Source organism: Peromyscus eremicus, chromosome 2 (assembly GCF_949786415.1).
Source record: "Peromyscus eremicus chromosome 2, PerEre_H2_v1, whole genome shotgun sequence".
In the NCBI taxonomy this organism is placed as follows: Eukaryota; Metazoa; Chordata; class Mammalia; order Rodentia; family Cricetidae; genus Peromyscus; species Peromyscus eremicus.
Window position 1 is genome coordinate 63,029,844 of NC_081417.1, and position 17,860 is coordinate 63,047,703.

At 45.1% G+C, this 17,860-nt stretch overlaps 1 protein-coding gene across 1 annotated transcript; it reads right to left on the reverse strand.

Moving 5' to 3' along the window:
- Positions 1-305: 305 nt before the first annotated feature.
- Positions 306-17,641, reverse strand: Vcp (valosin containing protein). The gene is made up of 17 exons (XM_059254180.1): positions 17,353-17,641; positions 11,501-11,612; positions 11,148-11,320; positions 9,706-9,848; positions 9,088-9,218; positions 7,475-7,606; positions 7,000-7,102; positions 5,119-5,252; positions 4,905-5,040; positions 4,089-4,201; positions 3,493-3,657; positions 3,275-3,397; positions 2,792-3,004; positions 2,294-2,602; positions 1,884-2,039; positions 774-928; positions 306-617 (listed from the first exon to the last, which is right to left on the reverse strand). The coding sequence occupies exons 1-17, from the start codon at positions 17,367-17,369 to the stop codon at positions 512-514; spliced, it is 2,421 nt and encodes an 806-aa protein (XP_059110163.1). The 5' UTR covers positions 17,370-17,641; the 3' UTR covers positions 306-511.
- Between the last annotated feature and the right edge of the window lie 219 nt (positions 17,642-17,860).

The following is a 17,860-nucleotide window of genomic DNA, read 5'->3' on the forward strand; positions in this document are numbered from 1 at the left end:
TTTTTGGTTTAGAAACTGCTTATGATTAGTCTTCCAACAGTAACTTAAAAGCATGTAAAATAAAATCAACCTACTTTCTATATAAACACCCAGCAAACTGTGACCCCTCGTCCAACTACCCAGGTTGGCTAGGGGAAGGGAGAGCTTGGGCAGCATTGAGAGAAGTACAGATACTTTACTGTGTGTGGTGATGGTGAGGGTGCCTTGGTTCACACCCCACAGGTTGCCTGCACCACCCCAAACTACAACAGAAATGGTGTAGTAGGCCCAAGGCCCAATTCCTTGCTGGTAATTCACTCTTCACCTCCCAAATGAAAATCACTTTTATTTTATCGCTTTTGTAATTTTTTTGCAACAGAAAACCCCTGTCCAAAGTCTGACTGGAGCTGAACTGTTCAGACTGAGGAATGGAACAGGCCATGGGTACACCCCTGGTCCCTCTTGGGTAAGCGCTCCCACCCCCAGGGAACAAGGTCCAGCCAGGCCAACTCGCTGCATGCTGGCACATCACTTAGCCATACAGGTCATCGTCATTGTCTTCTGTGTACACACTGCCACCTGTGCCACCTCCACTGCCCTGGCTGGGGCCAGCTCCACCCTGGTTCCCTGAAGGGAATCTGTATATACAAAAGAAAGCCAAAAAAGAGAGGATATGGATAGGGCCAGTGCAAGGTTTCACATCTACTACTCCAGCCTCCCTATGACTCCCACCACTGTTTCTACAAGTCTCCCCAAGCAACTTAGGAACTGCCCATTGCTGCCAACAAGATTACCTGAAGCTGCCAAAACCTCGACTTTGCTGAAGTGTCTGGGCGAACATTTCATACTTCCGAATGTCATTATCACTGACAGAACGACGGGCAAAGCGCATGGCTTCTTCAAAGTGATCTCTGCGGATCTCAGGCACTGGATCATCCTCTTCTACTTCCTGTAAAGTTGATAAGCACAGACCACTATGCTAGTTAGGACCCAGCTTGCAGTCTATCCCTGGCCTCCTTACACTCCCATTATTGCAGCAGTTTATTGATCTTTGACTCTCCATCTCCAATCCAACCTTAATCAGATTCCAGGCCAAACTTCCTAAAAGTAGACCACTGCTGTTTAAAAATGTGCCAGTGCATCCTGGAAATGGGAAAACTATACAGATAGAATTCTTATCAGTGGTTGCCAGGGACTTAAGAAAGAGACATTGATTAAAGTGTCCTAAGAGAACTTTTTGCTCCTGCTGTAGCAGTTAACGAACTTAGATGTGTGAGAAACAGAAATTGGTTCCTATAAAAGGGTGTGTAGCTGATAGACTACTGTACCTTAATAAATCTCAACTTTAGAATCAAGAGTGTCAACAGCTCTTCAATGCTCATTACATACTGTATTGTACACTGTTCCACCTAGAAACTTTACTTCCAGTAACATATACTTTGCAGTTGCTTTTTATTTTTGAGACCAGGCCTAGGCTGGCCTGGAAATTCTGTCTTCAAACATTCTGATTTTTTTTAATTCTTTTAAGATTCATTTACTTATTTAATGTACATTGGGGTTTTGCCTGCATGTATGTCTGTATGAGGGTGTCAGATCCCTCAAGGCATCAAGTTTAAACTAAGAACATTGCCAACCCATCTCTCCTACATGGATTCACATCCTTTTTTCTGAGACAATCTCATGTAGTCCAGGTTGGTCCTGTACTTCTCCATCTTCCTGCATTCACCACTGAGAGCTGGAATAAGTATGCACCACCCCCAGCTTAGCTGTTTAGTATTCATTTTCTTAGATACCCTGCTTAATGTCTTCTCAGTCAAGGGACCTTTCTAATACATTCCACTCTCAACTCTGGATCATGGACAACGGTCCCCAGACTGGCATATTTGGACAGTGTACTGACTCACCATAGCTGACGGATTTGTCTGCCTCTCTCGTTCTCGCCTAATCTCACTCTCGATAGATTCACGAATGGCCAGTTTACAAGCACGCTGGCAAATCTCTGTCAGATCAGCTCCAGAAAAGCCATTGGTCATCTTAGCCAGGAACTCCAAATCCACATCCTAAAGGAAGCAAAAGAGCTACGTTAGCATTGTGCCTTCCTCCCATGGGGCATACAGATCTTTGGGCTATCCACTCTACATACACTTGCTCCTGCCTCTGCCACCCCATTTTATTCTGTATTTCTTAAATTATCCTAAAATTCACAAATCTTTCATGTTCCCTTTAGCTAACCCAGAAATAATCCCCAATGGCATCCTATCCAGCAATCAAAGAACATTCTACATTAGCTTCATGCTGATAACTGTGCACCCGCCTTGGCAACTGGGGACTTGCGCAGGTTAGCTTTTAGGATGGCAACACGGGACTTCTCATCAGGAAGTGGGATATAGATAAGCTGATCAAGACGGCCAGGTCTTAGGATAGCAGGATCAATGATATCAGGCCGGTTGGTAGCTCCAATGATAAACACATTCTTTTTTGTGGACATGCCATCCATTTCTGTCAGGATCTGATTGATAACTCGGTCAGCAGCTCCACCACCATCTCCAATATTACCACCACGAGCCTTGGCAATTGAATCTAACTCATCAAAGAAGAGTACGCAAGGGGCAGCTTGCCGTGCCTGTAAGAGAGGAAGAGATCAACTCAAATATTAACACAACTAGATTTCTCAGACTTCAGAAGAAAATAAAATAATCACCATGCCCCAACTGAGCTTCCTGTAATAAAAAGGTTTTGACTCTGGAGAAAAAGCCTCTTATACTACCGTGCCCCCAAACATATGAACATCAGCCAGCCTCTGATAGCTCACCTTGTCAAAAATTTCTCTGACATTAGCCTCAGATTCCCCAAACCACATGGTGAGCAGCTCAGGTCCCTTGATGGAGATAAAGTTAGCTTGGCATTCATTAGCAATGGCTTTGGCCAGCAAGGTCTTCCCACAACCAGGAGGTCCATAGAAAAGAACACCTTTGGAAGGAGTCATGCCAAATTTGAGGAATTTGTCTGGATGCTCCACAGGATACTAGAAGAAAAACAAAGATGATTTAAGGGCAACCTCCATATTTGAAATAAAATAATTAATAATCAGAAGCATATCATCTACTTTATGGTATATCCTATGGTCTATGGTGCAAGTTTTTTAAAGATAGGCTCCTTACTATCTAAAACTGGTCAACAGTAGGCTTCTGAGTTGTACTTACAATTCTAAATAAATTTGAGTCTGAGACCAAAAAGGCCAATTACTACATACTGAGGCTATGACCCACCACCACCCTAGAGCAAATTATTCTACCTGAACCAGCTCCTGAAGCTCCCGTTTGACATCCTCCAGGCCTCCAATGTCTTCCCAGGTTACTTGTGGCACCTCTACCACAGTTTCCCGAAGTGCTGATGGATTGCTTTGACTCAAGGCCCACTAAAAAGGATGTTTGAAAAAGTGAGGATGGGGGGCGGAAGTTGCACACAACAAAATACATATTTGTGTTCCGAATTTGGGGATATGGTCCTTACCCGGAAGTCATCCATAGTAACTGCCAAGGAATTCATGACCTCAGCATCAATGGTCTCATCCTCAAGGTCAATGAGGTCCATTTTTTTCCGGATGGCCTGTAGAGCAGCCTCTGAACACAGAGCTGCCAAATCAGCACCCACATGGCCATGAGTCTCATTGGCTACCTTCAGAGAGAAGACCAAAAACAGAATCTTGACTCCATCCCATGATTCCTATCTGATTCCTATTTTCTTGAAGAAATATACTTTAGCAGACCTTTTACTGGCAAAGGGGTTAAATACCCAAGCCTGGATTTGGGAGCTAGAAATAAAGCTGCTCCAACAACTCATACTTACTCTAACACAACAACTAAGAAGCATATTCCTGCCCTGAAATCAAAATAATCTCCATCCAGAGCTAAAAAAATGAAAAGACAGGATCTTGCCATATAGTCCACACTGGCCTTAAACTCAAGATCCTTCTGCCTCACTCTCCCAAAGTTCTGGAATTACTGACTGAAATCTTCTCATCTTAGGCTATGTTTGTAGTCCCTTGCAACTTCCTTAAAACAGAGCTAGCTACCCTAAGTTTTGACCAGCCATCATCACCACTCCACCTGTTCCAAGTCCACATCATCTGCCAGTTTCATGTTCTTGGTATGGATCTGAAGAATTTCCAAGCGTCCCGTAGCATCAGGAATTCCAATATCTACCTCTCTGTCAAAGCGACCTGTGGGACAATGCAGGAATGTAAAACAGTGGTAATTTCTGGTCTACAGAAGTCACTCCAGAACTCTTATTTAGAGTTAACATTAACGCCTCACAACCTGGAATCCTTCAGGTTTAGGCAAACCAAGATAGGTGGTTACTCTAGATCAGTGAGTGGTTCTTAACCTGTGGGTCACCAACCCCTTTTGGGTCAAAGGGCCCTTTCACAAGGGTCCCATATCAGATATTTACATTATGATTCATAACAGTAGCAAAATTATAGTCATGAAAGTAGCAATGAAGTAATTTTATGGTTGGGGGGCTCACCACAAATGAGGAACTGCGTTAAAAGGTGGCAGCATCAGGAAGGTTAAGAACCACTGTTATAGAGGGAATACAGAATGGAAAAAGCCCTTAGGCCCTGCCATGGCAAAGAACTTAAATGAAATTCTGAGATTAAATAACTCGGATCAAAGACAGAGGTGAGATAAGGAAATCAAACCAGCAGAACTATAATATACCAATGAGTAAGAACAAGTTGGGTTGGGCAGTGGTGGCATACACCTTTAATCCCATCAGTCAAGAGGCAGAGGCAGATAGATCTCTGAGTTCAACGCCAGCTTGGTCTACAGAGAGTTCCAAGGCAGCCAGGGATATACACAGAGAAACTCTGTCTTGAAAAACTAAACAAAAAGAACAAGTTGGAAAGAATTTGAGATCTTTACCAAATCGCCGTAGGGCCGGGTCAATGCTATTGGGTCTATTGGTTGCTGCCATAACTATCACGTGTGCTCTCTGCTTTAGGCCATCCATAAGGGTCAACAACTGAGACACGATACGACGTTCCACTTCCCCATGAGTCTGTGAAGACAGTATGTCTGGTTAGAAACTAAGTCAGGGCCTTTCAAGTCCCCACCAGCCCCTTGGGAAAGTTCCTACTTTCTCTCTTTTGGGCGCAATGGCGTCAAGCTCATCAATGAAGATGATAGCAGGAGCATTCTTTTCAGCTTCCTCAAAGGCTTTACGAAGGTTGCTCTCTGACTCGCCAGCCAATTTGCTCATGATCTCAGGACCTGAGAAGATACAGAATAGACAATGACAGGGCCAATGAGGTAGCTTATGGGGTCAAGGTGCTTGTTACAAAGCCTGATAACCAAAGTTTAATCCTGGACCCCACGTGGTAAAAAGAAGAAACTAATAATACCCTCAAATTGCCCACTGACTTCCATGTGTGCATGATCATACAAACACAATAAATAAAATAGCTTTTTTAAAGGCGACAAAAATCCCTCCTCTCAGCTGGGCAGTGGTGGCGCACGCCTTTAATCCCTGCACTCAGGAGGCAGAGGCAGGCGAATCTCTGTGAGTTCCAGGCCCACCTGGGCTACAGAAACGGGGGGGGGGGGGGGGGGGGGGGGGGGGAACGACACGACACGGACAGATTTAGCGTGGTGGTGGTGGTGGTGCACGCCTTTAACCCCAGGACTCAGGAGGCAGAGGCAGGTGGATCTGAGTTCCAGGACAGCCAAAACTACATTAAGAGAAATTCTGCCTCAAAAACAAAACAAAACAAAACAAAACTATATATATATATATATATATATAAAGACATGCTTCAGGTTATCATCCACAATCTTTCTCAAGGAAAAAAAAAGACAGAGAACCCCAGCACTTGGGAGGCAGAGGCAGGCAGTTTTCTGTGAGTTTAAGGCCAGCCTGTACTACAAAGCAAATTAGCCAGGGCCATGTCTCAACCTCTATCTCACCCCACCCTTCATCCCTCACCCTGAAAACATACTCATTCACCAGAAAATGCTTAAGTGAGGCTATAGAGATAGCTCAGGTGCTAAAGAGCCCACCTTAGAAGCATAAATACCCAAGTTAGAGAAAAACAGGTATGATGACACACATTTGTAAACCTAGCACTGGAGAGGTAGGTGGATTCTTAGGGCTAGCTGGTTAGTCAACCTAATATACTTGAACAGTTCCAGGTTTGAGACTTTGTCTCTAAAAAGGTAGAATGCATCTGAAGAACATGAGATTATCCTCTGAACCTGTGTATGCATACCCCTACACAAGAACACATACACAAACACACAAAAAGGGCTAAAAGCTAGGCTGGTGCTGTGGGATGTTCTGTATGGCAAATGTGTTGCTCTGATTGGTCACTAAATAAAACACTGATTGGCCATTGGCTAGGCAGGAAGTACAGGCGGGACAAGGAGGAGAATAAAGCTGGGAAGTGGAAGGCTGAGTCAGAGAGACACTGCCAGCCACCATGATGACAAACAGCATGTGAAGATGCCGGTAAGCCATGAGCCACGTGGCAAGGTATAGATTTATAGAAATGGATTAATTTAAGCTGTAAGAACAGTTAGCCATGGCCATACAGTTTGTAACCAATATAAGCCTCTGTGTTTACTTGGTCGGGTCTGAGCGGCTGTGGGACTGGCAGGTGAGAGAGATTTGTCCTGACTGTGGGCCAGGCAGGAAACTCTAGCTACAGGCTGGAGAGATGCCTCAGCAGTTAAGAGCACTGGCTACTCTGCTAGGGGTCCCAGTTCAGTTCCCAGCACCTTTATGGTAGTTCACATTCAGCTTTAACTCCAGTTCTAAAGGATCTGATGCTCTTTTCTGGCCTCCACAGGCACTGCACTCATATGGTATACAGACGTAAATGCAGACAAAACAGAACAAACTTGTCAAAATAAAACAATTTTTTAAAATGTGCTGAAGGGTATGGGTGCAAATGGATGTGTCTGTGAGCTGCCCAACTCAGAAATGGGTCTAGACAGACACTAGATGGAGCAAGTTTCTTACCATTGATCAGGAAGAAGAAGGCTCCAGTTTCATTTGCCACAGCTCGGGCAATCAGGGTTTTCCCTGTCCCAGGAGGTCCATATAGCAAGATTCCCCGAGGAGGCTGAGGACAGTACAGAGTGGTTAGGGTCAGGAGCTTACCTTCCCCCAACTCCATCCATCCTAATAAACTAGCTTGACAACGGCTCTAGTGAGGGCTGAGAACCAGGGCTCTACCCTGATACCATTTAAGCCTCTAGAGGCTAGAGAGCATTTAAGAGCACTGGCTGCTCCTTCCATAGGACTCAAGTTTGGTTCTGATAACCACCTGCAACTCCAGTTCTGGTAGATATGATGCATTCTTCTGGCCTCTGTGAATTTAGAGCCTTCTATAAACCCAAAGAATATATTATCTCTTTGGAATCAGTCACACCACTGATTAGACACTTGAGTTATTAAGCACCCTCCTAGAATCCTCAGAGCTCAGGATGCTCACCTTTACACCAATTGCCTTAAAGAGTGCAGGATGTCTCAGTGGCAGTTCCACCATCTCCTTTATCTGAGCTAGCTGCTTCCTGCAGCCACCGATGTCATCATAGCCTACTTCATTCAAGGACTCTTCCTCATCCTGAATATGGAAGAATAGAAAGAATAAAAACAGGAACAGTATTGTTAGCAAATATACAATTTCTCTAAATCCTCCCACTATTTGGTGTGGGAGAAACATGCTGCATAAGAAGGTTCTCTTCTACACTGATCTCATCTTAAGCCAGGTATAATGGCACATGCCTGTAATCTCAGCACTTGGAAGGCAAAGGCAGAGAGACCAAATCTGAGGCAAGCTCAGGCTACAAAGTGAGTTCCAGACAGCCTATAAAGCAATACTCTATCAAGGAAAAGAAACCAAACCAAAACAACAACAAAAAAAACCCACCAAAAAACCCTCCTCTCTCATAGTCCTTAGTCTTATTGATAAAGGATCCCTAAAAAAACTAAAGCTGATCTATACATGATTGGGCCCATCAACACCCATTTTGAATGGGGGGGGGGTGTTCATAAGGCACCACCCCACCCTGAGGAGTTACAGGCAGTTAATGATGACTGCTGGGAGACGGAATCATATTCCTTAGTGGTACAGCCACTGTGTAAGCTGTAGCTGTTCAATAACCTTCCCCCACATTGCAATGATCAATTCCAAATAAATTCAGTAGGCCACCAAAAATAAATAAATACATAAAATAAACATTTTTAAAAAAGAAAGAAAAACAGAGACATGAAAGCAGGAAGATTTTAAGAGAACCAAGGTGGAAATCAATGGAATTAGGCATAGTGGCACATGCCTTTAATCCCAGCTTGGGAGGCAGAGGCAGGCAGATCTTAGTCTAAGTGACAGTGAGACCCTGTCTCAAAAACGAACAAGCTGGGCAGTGGTAGAGTACATCTTTAATCCCAGAACTTGGGAGGCAGAGCCAGGTGGGATCTCTGTGAGTTTGAGGCCAGCCTGGTCTCCACAGCAAGTTCCAGGACATTCAGGACTGTTACACAAAGAACCTTGTTTAAATAAATAAATAAGTAAATAGGTGGGGGGTGAAAGAAGTAATGAGAGGGATAATATGATCAAATACAGTCATGTGGGTGCTGGGAATTGAACCTAGGTCCTCTGGAAGAGCAGTCAATGCTCTTAATCACCAAGCCATCTCTCCAACCCATTTATATTTTTTGAGACAGGATCTCACTTCATAGACCATCGTGCTGGACTCAAAACTTACAGCAATCCTATTTCCACCTACTAAGCATTAGGATTATTGGCATGTACCACCACACTCAGTGCCAATCATTTACATCTTTTAAACTTCATCTCAAATCCATGGCATTGGGTTCTTTCAATAAATACTTAGGTGGTTTTCCACTTCCATAAGGCCATCTAATCTCCAAAAGCATTCAGCTTGATAACCAACACAAATGCTACATGAGTGTAATAAAATTGGAAGATGGGGATGTATTTCAGTGGCAGAGTACTTAGCTAACATATACACGACCCTGGGTTCAATTCCCCAGCACCACAAACAAAAAACAAAAGTTAGGAAATAGGATCAGGGAATAACTCACCTCCCGCTTGATTGGCTCCCCTTCACAGTGGATCACTGTGTCTGGAGCAACAATACAGTAAGGACTGGGGTCTGTCTCTACTACTTTGAACTCCACAGCACGCATGCCACCCCGGACAAGGAAAATATCTCCTATAATGCAAAGCAATATAAAGTGAAATTAGAGGTGTCAAGTACAAGACCTAGTGAAATTCTTCACTAGACCCCATGATCTAAAATACAAAGCTCACTCAGTAGATACTACTTATATACCCTCCTTCCCGATACCAGGCAATAGTAAAACTCCAATCTGTACTGCATTCTTCTGCTACGCCAGACTAGTATACAGAAAAGATATGACAAAAGTCCCTTTTAACTATTATGGTATAGACAGCCTAAGCTTTCACTACAACCAACAATGGTAGAGCTGTACAGTTTCAACTTGACAGCCAGCAAAAGCAGATCATCCTTCAGAGATACTTGAGAACTACTTACTATCCTGGAACACAGAAGGACGTAAGAGGGCAGACAATCAAGTATGTGTACAGGATACATATATGCATGCTCATACATATGAAAACATGGAATTGTTCCAAAGTTTACTCAAGTAACAAATATTCTTAAACTCAGTTTCTCTCACCTTTCCGGATGGGTCGATAAGCTTCCAGGAAGTACGGCTTAAGGTATACCTCAAAGAGATTGCCAGTGATGCCTTCCACCGTGTCATCGATGGGTAGCACGTGGATACGTTTGCCATACTTTACATCAGGGCATGGCTGGATGCTGAGGATGACAAGCAGACTCCACATTACCAACCACACTGCAGCCCCAAGCACTGGGTGTCCGAAAGGGCCTGGCACAGACAGCTGATGGCAAGCGAGAGAGAAAAGGCAGGGATGGCCTTAGGTGGAGAGAAGAAGGAAAGCAGGGTGGGAAGAGGAGGCAAAGGAACAGCCAAGCAGAACCAAGACAAGTCACATCCACATGAGATAACAGAAGTCCACTCACCACTAAGGCAAACTTATAAATATCTGAAGCCCCACATATGCACAGCTCTACTACTGGGATCTTTAATATGGGATATTCAAGGATAATCCTTTCTAGTTAATACTGACCATCTCCTGTCTCTCCCAAGTGCTGAGGTTACTGGAAATATAGGCACGTGCCACCCTGTCTGGCCTTCTAACTAATATTAATAACCCAGTTTTACAAGGGGGAAAGGGGACGGCAACGTTTGACAAGTGAAAACTTTTGATGTTAAGTGAAAGAAATAAAAAAAATTCTCAATCACAATATCAAAACACCTTGAGGAAGTGACCAAGCAGTCTCAAGAAGGTACTTAAATTAAAAAAAAAAAAAACTTCAGAAACTTCAATGGTCCTGGCCAGGTAACTGGAGACTGTGGAAGCCTCCTGCCTAGCTGGGTAGAACAACCAAAATCATTCATACTAGAGCAATCCTAGTTCTAGCTGTAACTATACTCCTCTCCCCCAGGTTTCTCTTTTTTGCTTTCTTTTTCCTTTTTGGAGACAGGGTCTCACTATGTAGACCATCATAGACCCACCTGTCTCTGGCCCAAGTGCTGGGATTTAAGGCATGCACAACCAAACCCAGTTATAAGTAGAGCGATTATACTTCCCCAGTTGAGGGGGAAAAAAACAACAGAGGCCAGCTACTCCAGCACCGTATCTGCCTGCATGCCACCACGCTCCCCACCATGATGATAATGGACTAAACCTCTGAAACTGTAAGTGAGCCACCTCAATTAAATGTTTTCTTTATAAGAAAAGAAAAACAAATAAACCAAAAAAACCCCAGAGGCATCAAGAAAGCCATGGAAATGCCGATTTATCCTAAGGACCATGTAGAGGTAGATTCTGAAGTCTAGAAAGGTAATGCCACCTACAGAAAACCCTGGAAACACGAGTCTTCCTCATGACCAGGTGACTTCCTACATATGCAGCTGCCAAGCATTCCATCCTGGTTGTAATGGAGGGGGGGATGATGTTTATAATGCAAGGTATGGAATCCGGCCTCACATCCCTATGAGGTCAAGAATCCATCCCCCACCCCCCAACACACCTGATGACATCCCCTAGGCGAACACGGAGGTTGTTCCGAACAACTCTATTCATTCGAATCTTCTCATCAGAACATGTGTCATCAGAAAGTACAATGCACACAGCTTCCCGTCTTTTCTTTCCTTTTAGCAACACTGTGTCACCACGGAATAACTGCAGTTCATCCATCTTGGGCTAAGGAAAAAACATGGTTAAAGACTTTGGGTCACTGACCTTTAGGTAGGCAGAACCCCTCTAGGCTAGAATTCCCTATAAACCCCACTTGATCTGTCACTGCAAGAAAAGTGACAATAGAAAGCTGGGGAAATCTCTCTATTTAAGTGAAGTGAAGACTGGACTGTACACCCAACTTACCTGGGACAAGGACACCACACTATTATCTTCATTGATGGCTTCATCAACAATTAACCGATTGGGACGGTTCTTTTGTTTCAGAATGGCTGTTGATAAATCATCACCTTTTGAACTAGAAGGAAAAAAAAAAAAAACCGAGGTCAGGCCTAACAGATACTGAGCCCCACCAATCTAAGATTCACTTAGGCAAGAAAGAATGGATAGATGAAGCTTAAAAGCTCGGATAAAAGAAGTCCAGCCAAGCTCATGAGGAACATAGTCAGCATTTATCTCATTCCCATTCCAGTATCTTAATGTTTTGAGTGCTGTTCCATTCTGCTAGGCCCCTGGGATCCTATCCCAAGGTCAGGAATCTGGCCAAATATTAAAAGGCATAACAGAAATAAAGGCTCAACAGCAACCAGAGAAAAATGAGACTCTTAAGACTATACAGGCGGGGCCGGGCGGTGGTGGCGCACGCCTTTAATCCCAGCACTTGGGAGGCAGAGCCAGGCGGATCTCTGTGAGTTCGAGGCCAGCCTGGGCTACCAAGTGAGTTCCAGGAAAGGCGCAAAGCTACACAGAGAAACCCTGTCTCAAAAAACCAAAAAAAAAAAAAAAAAAAAAAAAGACTATACAGGCGGGGGTGGGGGGTGGGGTGGGGTGGGGGGAGGTGGCACACGCCTTTAATCCCAGCACTGCCTTTAATCCCAGCACTGGGAGGCAGAGGCAGGTGGATCTCTTTGAGTTCGAGGCCAGCTTGGTCTCCAAAGCGAGAACCAGGAAAAGTGCAAAGCTACACAGAGAAACCCTGTGGGGAGGGGGAGGGGGGGAACAGACCTATACAGAACAGGGGCTCTACAGCCAGACCTATTAGGTGTAAATTTAAACTCTGGCTATGCTTAGTTGTGATCGAGATCATATTAGTTAACTTCTCTGGACTTCCTCATCTGTAAAATGAAGACTATAACCTACTTAAGGTTCATTCTTTTTGTTGTTTTTGAGACAGAGTTTCTCTGTGTAGCTTTGAAGACTATCCTGGAACTCACTCTGTGGACCAGACTGGCCTTGAACTCAGAGATCCACCTGCCTCTTCCTTACAAGGTGTGTTATACCAGGCCCAGCAAGGTTCATTCTTTTAAATAAGATTAAAAAAATGTAAATGCTTTCACAATGCCTGGCACATGGTCACCATGATTAATTCCAGAGCTTTGAAAGTTTTCTTACTGCTTGTCTTTCAAGGGAATGAAGTGAGCCAGAGAAGGTTTAGGAAGGCCATGTTCCATCAAGTAAACCTCAGTACAACAAAACAATTTTTAACATTACCCTCCTCAAAAAATAAGCCAAGATGTGATGAATCCAAGAGTGATTCCTAGTACCACAAGAACACCAAGCATAAAACAACATACAACAAAGCCGGGTGTGGTGGTGCACTTTAATCCTAGTACTCAGGAGGCAGAGGTAGGCAGATCTCTATTATGAGTTCAAGGCCAGCCTGGTCTAGTGATTTGCAGGACAGCCAGGACTGAAACCCTGTCTTGAACACGGGGCCCCCCCCCCAAAAAAAAACCCAAAAACCCCACACAACATAAAGTAATATACAACAGGACAAAAACACATCTAGAGCCTTCAGAAAGAGGATCTAACTCAAAAGGAATTTCCTGGCCTTTCTGTAGAAGCACATGACTTTGGTTAATCCAGAAATAAAATCAAGAAAATTTTTTTTTGGGAGGAGGTGTTTTCGAGACAGGGTTTCTCTGTGTAGCTTTGCACCTTCCTGGAACTGACTCTGTAGCCCAGGCTGGCCTTGAACTCACAGAGATCCGCCTGGCTCTGCCTCCCAAGTGCTGGGATTAAAGGCCAGGCAAAAATCAAGAAATTTTAAAACATGGGAAAATTCAAATCCTCAAATCCGGGCGGTGGTGGCGCACGCCTTTAATCCCAGCACTGGGAGGCAGAGGCAGGCGGATCTCTGTGAGTTCAAGGCCAGCCTGGGCCACAGAGTGAGTTCCAGGAAATTCGCCAAAGCTACACAGAGGAACCCTGTCTCGAAAAACAAAAAAGAAGAACCTAAGTCCTTGCTAAATCCCTGCTGGGCAGTGTAGCCTTTAATCCCAGTACTCAAGGGAGGCAGATCTCTGAGTTTGAGGCCGGCCTCATCTACAGAGTGAGTTCTAAGACAGCCACAGTTGCACAGAAAGACCCTGTCTTGAAGAGGAAAAAGGAAAAAAACGTTCCTTTTTAATGTTTATTACCACATGTATTAATTATACATGATGGGTTTCACTGACATTTTCATACATGCATGTATATTTATATTAGCCCCTACAGCCCTCTTTCGTTCCTCTCCCACTGATCCCCTTTCTCTTACTAACAGCTGCCCTTCTTTCTTTAGTGATTCTTTGTGTATGTGAACCAATCAGGTACATTAAGAGCTCACACGATGAGGAGCTGGTTATTTACAGGAGCAACTTGTCGTGGCTACACTACTTTAGGAAATGTGTCCCTTTACCCATGCAAACCATTAGCTGCCAGTAACTACTGAGGGACTGGTGAGACCTTATGGGCTCCTCCCAAGCAACTAATTTTCCATCACTTTCCTAGAAGCTAGTGTTAGTCACTGGACAGTGATACTAATTCCTTTCTTCCTACATTTATTTATGTTTATCTGTCTGACCATATATATGTTATGGTAGTTGCTTTGTCTTCCTACCATGTAGGTTTAATGGATTGAACCTAGGTTGTCAGGTCTGGCAGCATGTGCCTTTACCTACTAACCCATTACACTGGTACCAAATGTCATAACTAGTTCATTTCTAGCCTTCACTTACTAGACTCAGTGGACTCTCCCCCTTGAAAAGTTACCTCTGGCCAGGAACAGTGGCACAAGCCTTCAATCCTAGCACTTGGGAGGAAGAGGCAGGTAGATTATGCATTTGAAGCCTGTTTGGTCTACAGAGTGATTTCAGGCCAGGGCTATATAGTGAAACAAACAAAACCCCAAAATACTTTTCTTCCAAGCTTTGAGAAACATGAGTATTAACCAAAATAGAGATCAAACAATGGAAAAAGCAAATCAAGGGGAGAAAAAACTATTTCTTCAACAAATTAATAAAAGCCAGGCATAGTGCTTCATGCCTGTATCTTAGCAACTGCCAGGAGACTCCAGACCAGTCTGAGTAGCATGGCAAGATTATTTCAATAATAGTAGTAATCATAAATGGGTATCTACAAAGCATCACACTTTTCTAGGAGCTGAGATGAGACAGCAAAAATCAAACAAAAAAGCACTGACACTGAAAACATCTTACCCTCACTTACAGACTATTTTGTTGAGTTTTTATTATTTTAATAAAGGGTCTTGCTATATATAGCCCTGCCTGGCTATGTAATCCAAGCTGACCTTGAACTTGCAGTGATCCTCCTGTCTCTGACTCCTGACTGAAATCACACCACTCAGCTATGTTATATCTTTAACCATTACTTTAGATAAACTAGTTTCCCAGAGTAGTTTCTTTAGCTCTAACTTGCCTCCTCAGTTCAAAGGGTGTGTCACTTTGGCCACAATGCTGCTGAGATTACAAAAATAAAAGTGTAAATCCACCAAATTTTCTACTTTCCCATATCTATCAAGATGTCTTCCCCTAGAGGCTGCCCATCTTATTTTATTTACAGGACTGGATTGAAGATAATACCTCAAGTTATCACTTTGTATTTTAATCTCAAAACTGCATTTCAGAAGTGGGGCATGGTAGCACTTGAACTGGCCAGCCTAGTCTACTAAGTGAGTACCAGGATAGCCAGGCTGTCACACTGAGAGACCCTGCCAAGAAAGAACAAAAGAAAAAAAAAAAAAAAAAAGAAAGAAAACTGCATTTCAGGTCAACCTCCAATCTGACTATCAGTCCAGACCCTGGTTCTAAAGATAGTGGGATGCCCTTAAAGACCTGTAATTCAACTACCCATAGAGAGCAGAGCTGGTAACCTCTAAGAGCTGAGAGCAACTACAGCTCTAAATGTTCTTTAGGGAAATCGCCTACAATCTACAGGACTCAGGTCCTTTCCAGAACTCAAAGACCACACAAGGGAACTTGGAAGAAGTTCAGGTAAGAACCATCAACTTAGAGGTAGAAACCGCCTATGTGCCAGATTTCAAGAATTTTAATTTTAAAAAAAATCTGGATGTAAGTGGGGAATACTATGACTTTCTTATGATCCCATTATTTGGGGGATGGGGGGGGGGGGGGTCAGCAAGACCAGGAATTCAAAAACAGCCTTGACTACATGGCTGAATTTGAGGCCAGTCTGGTCTACACTGGGCAGTGATTGAGCAAGTCTTTAATCCCAGCAGAAGCAGATGATCGAGTTCGAGGTCAGCCTAGTCTACAGATTGAGTTACAGGACAGCCAGGGCTACAGAGAAACCCTGTATCGAAAAACAAACCAAAATTGTAATAATTTAAAAGAAAAAAAAAAAAAAAAAAAAAAAGGAGCCAGGCGGTGGTGGAGGCAAAACCAGGAGGATCTCTGTGAGTTGAGGCCAGCCTGGTCTACTGAGCAAGATCCAGGACAGGCACCAAAAGTACACAGAGAAACCAAAAAAAGAAAAAAAAAAAAAAGTAAAATACTACAGAATATTTAAAAAGTATATTTTGTTGTTTTTTGAGAAAGGTCTATGTAGCCCAGAAACTCCCAATGTAGACCAGGCTAGCCTAGAACTTTTTTCAAGTGATGGAATTAAAGGTGTACACCACCCCACCCACCCTGGCTATTTAAAGTATTAATAGTTCTTTTAACTAAGCAACTGAGTGAATTCTTTATCCCAAGGAAATGAAACTCAAAACAACGAGAAGATTTGTGTAAAATAGTTTCCTAGGCTTGCTGATTTTTGCTTGTTTTTTGTACGGGAAGCTCTAGTTTCTAAACTGAATGGGCTGAAGTGACTAGGTTTTATTTGATGCTTTCCTGAAAGATAAAGTTGGGGGGCCATAACATCCAAAGGCGCGGACAATCTCTGATAGTAGCTGCTTGGGGAAGAGATGTGTTTTTAGGAATTATTTAAGAGTTAAGACAACTCTAACCTGCCATCCCTGAAACCTAAATAGAGAAAGCAAAAGCAAAACAAACCCAACTCAGATTCTAACTCCAGCACCTTAAAACAGAAAAACACCTTTCTGGACACAGCAAAAAAATACTAGTACTAGGTAAAGCTTCCTAGTATTTACAACAGGCCTAACGTGGTGGAAAAAAATGGCCATTCCATTCGAGAGCAGCACGAGCTGCCCTCTCCCTAACAGGCCCTCACTACCCAGGGTGCAAAGGACGCCCACCTCGGCCAAGGCCGCCGGGCTCCCCCGAGGCTGACCCGGCCTTCCCCGGAGTCTCGGGGCTCCTGAGGCCTTCACGTGGCCCGAAGTCCACGCCCACTGGGCCCAGTCGGGGCCTCCGGCTCGCAGTGTTTCCTCTCCGCGGGCTCAGGGTCTTCCGCGTACGGTCGGCGAAGCGGCCGAACGGCGCGTCCCAGCCCCGGAGAGCCCCGCGCCGGCAGTGTGGACCCTGAGGCCTGAGTAGGCCGGGACCGCCGTGCCCAGGGAGCGAGTCAGGCCGGCCGGGGCCTGCATGACACAGCACCATCTTGCCCAGGCTCCGACCCGGGCCCAGCGCGGGCCCGACCTAGGGGGCGCGCGGGTGCACAGCCCGGCCCGAGGCCCTCACTCGCCCCTTTCCTCCCCTTCCGTCTCTCTCCTCCCGGCCTAGCCTCTCAGACGCGGCCCTGCCGGGCCTAGCCAGCGCGGCGGATCCCACGGAGCGCGCCGCCGCCGCGGCCGGCGGGCGGGCGGGCGGGCGGGCGGCCGTGCGCGCGCATACACTTACTCGGCTCCAGAGGCCATGGCGCGCGCCTGTCCCGGTCGGCGGCTGTGGCGGCCTGAGGGTAACGGCTCCGAGAATGGCAGGCGACCGGCTAGGCCCGGGTTGGACTCACTCAGGCGGTGGATCAACAGCAGTGACAGACCCTCAGGCAGCCTCCCTCTCGCTTCCTCCCAGCGGCACCGGGGCGGCAGGCGGGCGGGCGGGAGACGCTAGCTCCTGATCCGCGAGGGGGGCAGCGGCAGCGACTAATCAAACGACGGCTGCAAACGCTTCACCGAGACTGAGCCGAGAAGAGCCGAATCATCGGAAGGAAAGCGGCTCTCATCTCAACCAATCAGCGCCTGCCTTGGGACTCGTGCCCGCCTCTCCGTGCCTCTCCCCAGCAACCCGCAGACCACAACCAATCAGAAAATTCGTCTGTGGCCTGACCCCGCCTCAAGGCTGCAACACGCCTAGTAACGCCACGTCAATTGGCCGCAGCACTACGCTTCCTCGACGGATTGGGGTCCTT

What these genes read in the sequence shown, in the direction of transcription:
- Vcp (XM_059254180.1), bottom strand. An exon ending in CGCCTAGGGGATGTCATCAG is followed by an intron (nt 9,849 to 11,147) that starts GTGTGTTGGGGG and finishes TGTCATCCTCAG; the next exon opens with CATCCAGCCATGCCCTGATG. An exon ending in CGAGGTTTTGGCAGCTTCAG is followed by an intron (nt 618 to 773) that starts GTAATCTTGTTG and finishes TTGTATATACAG; the next exon opens with ATTCCCTTCAGGGAACCAGG.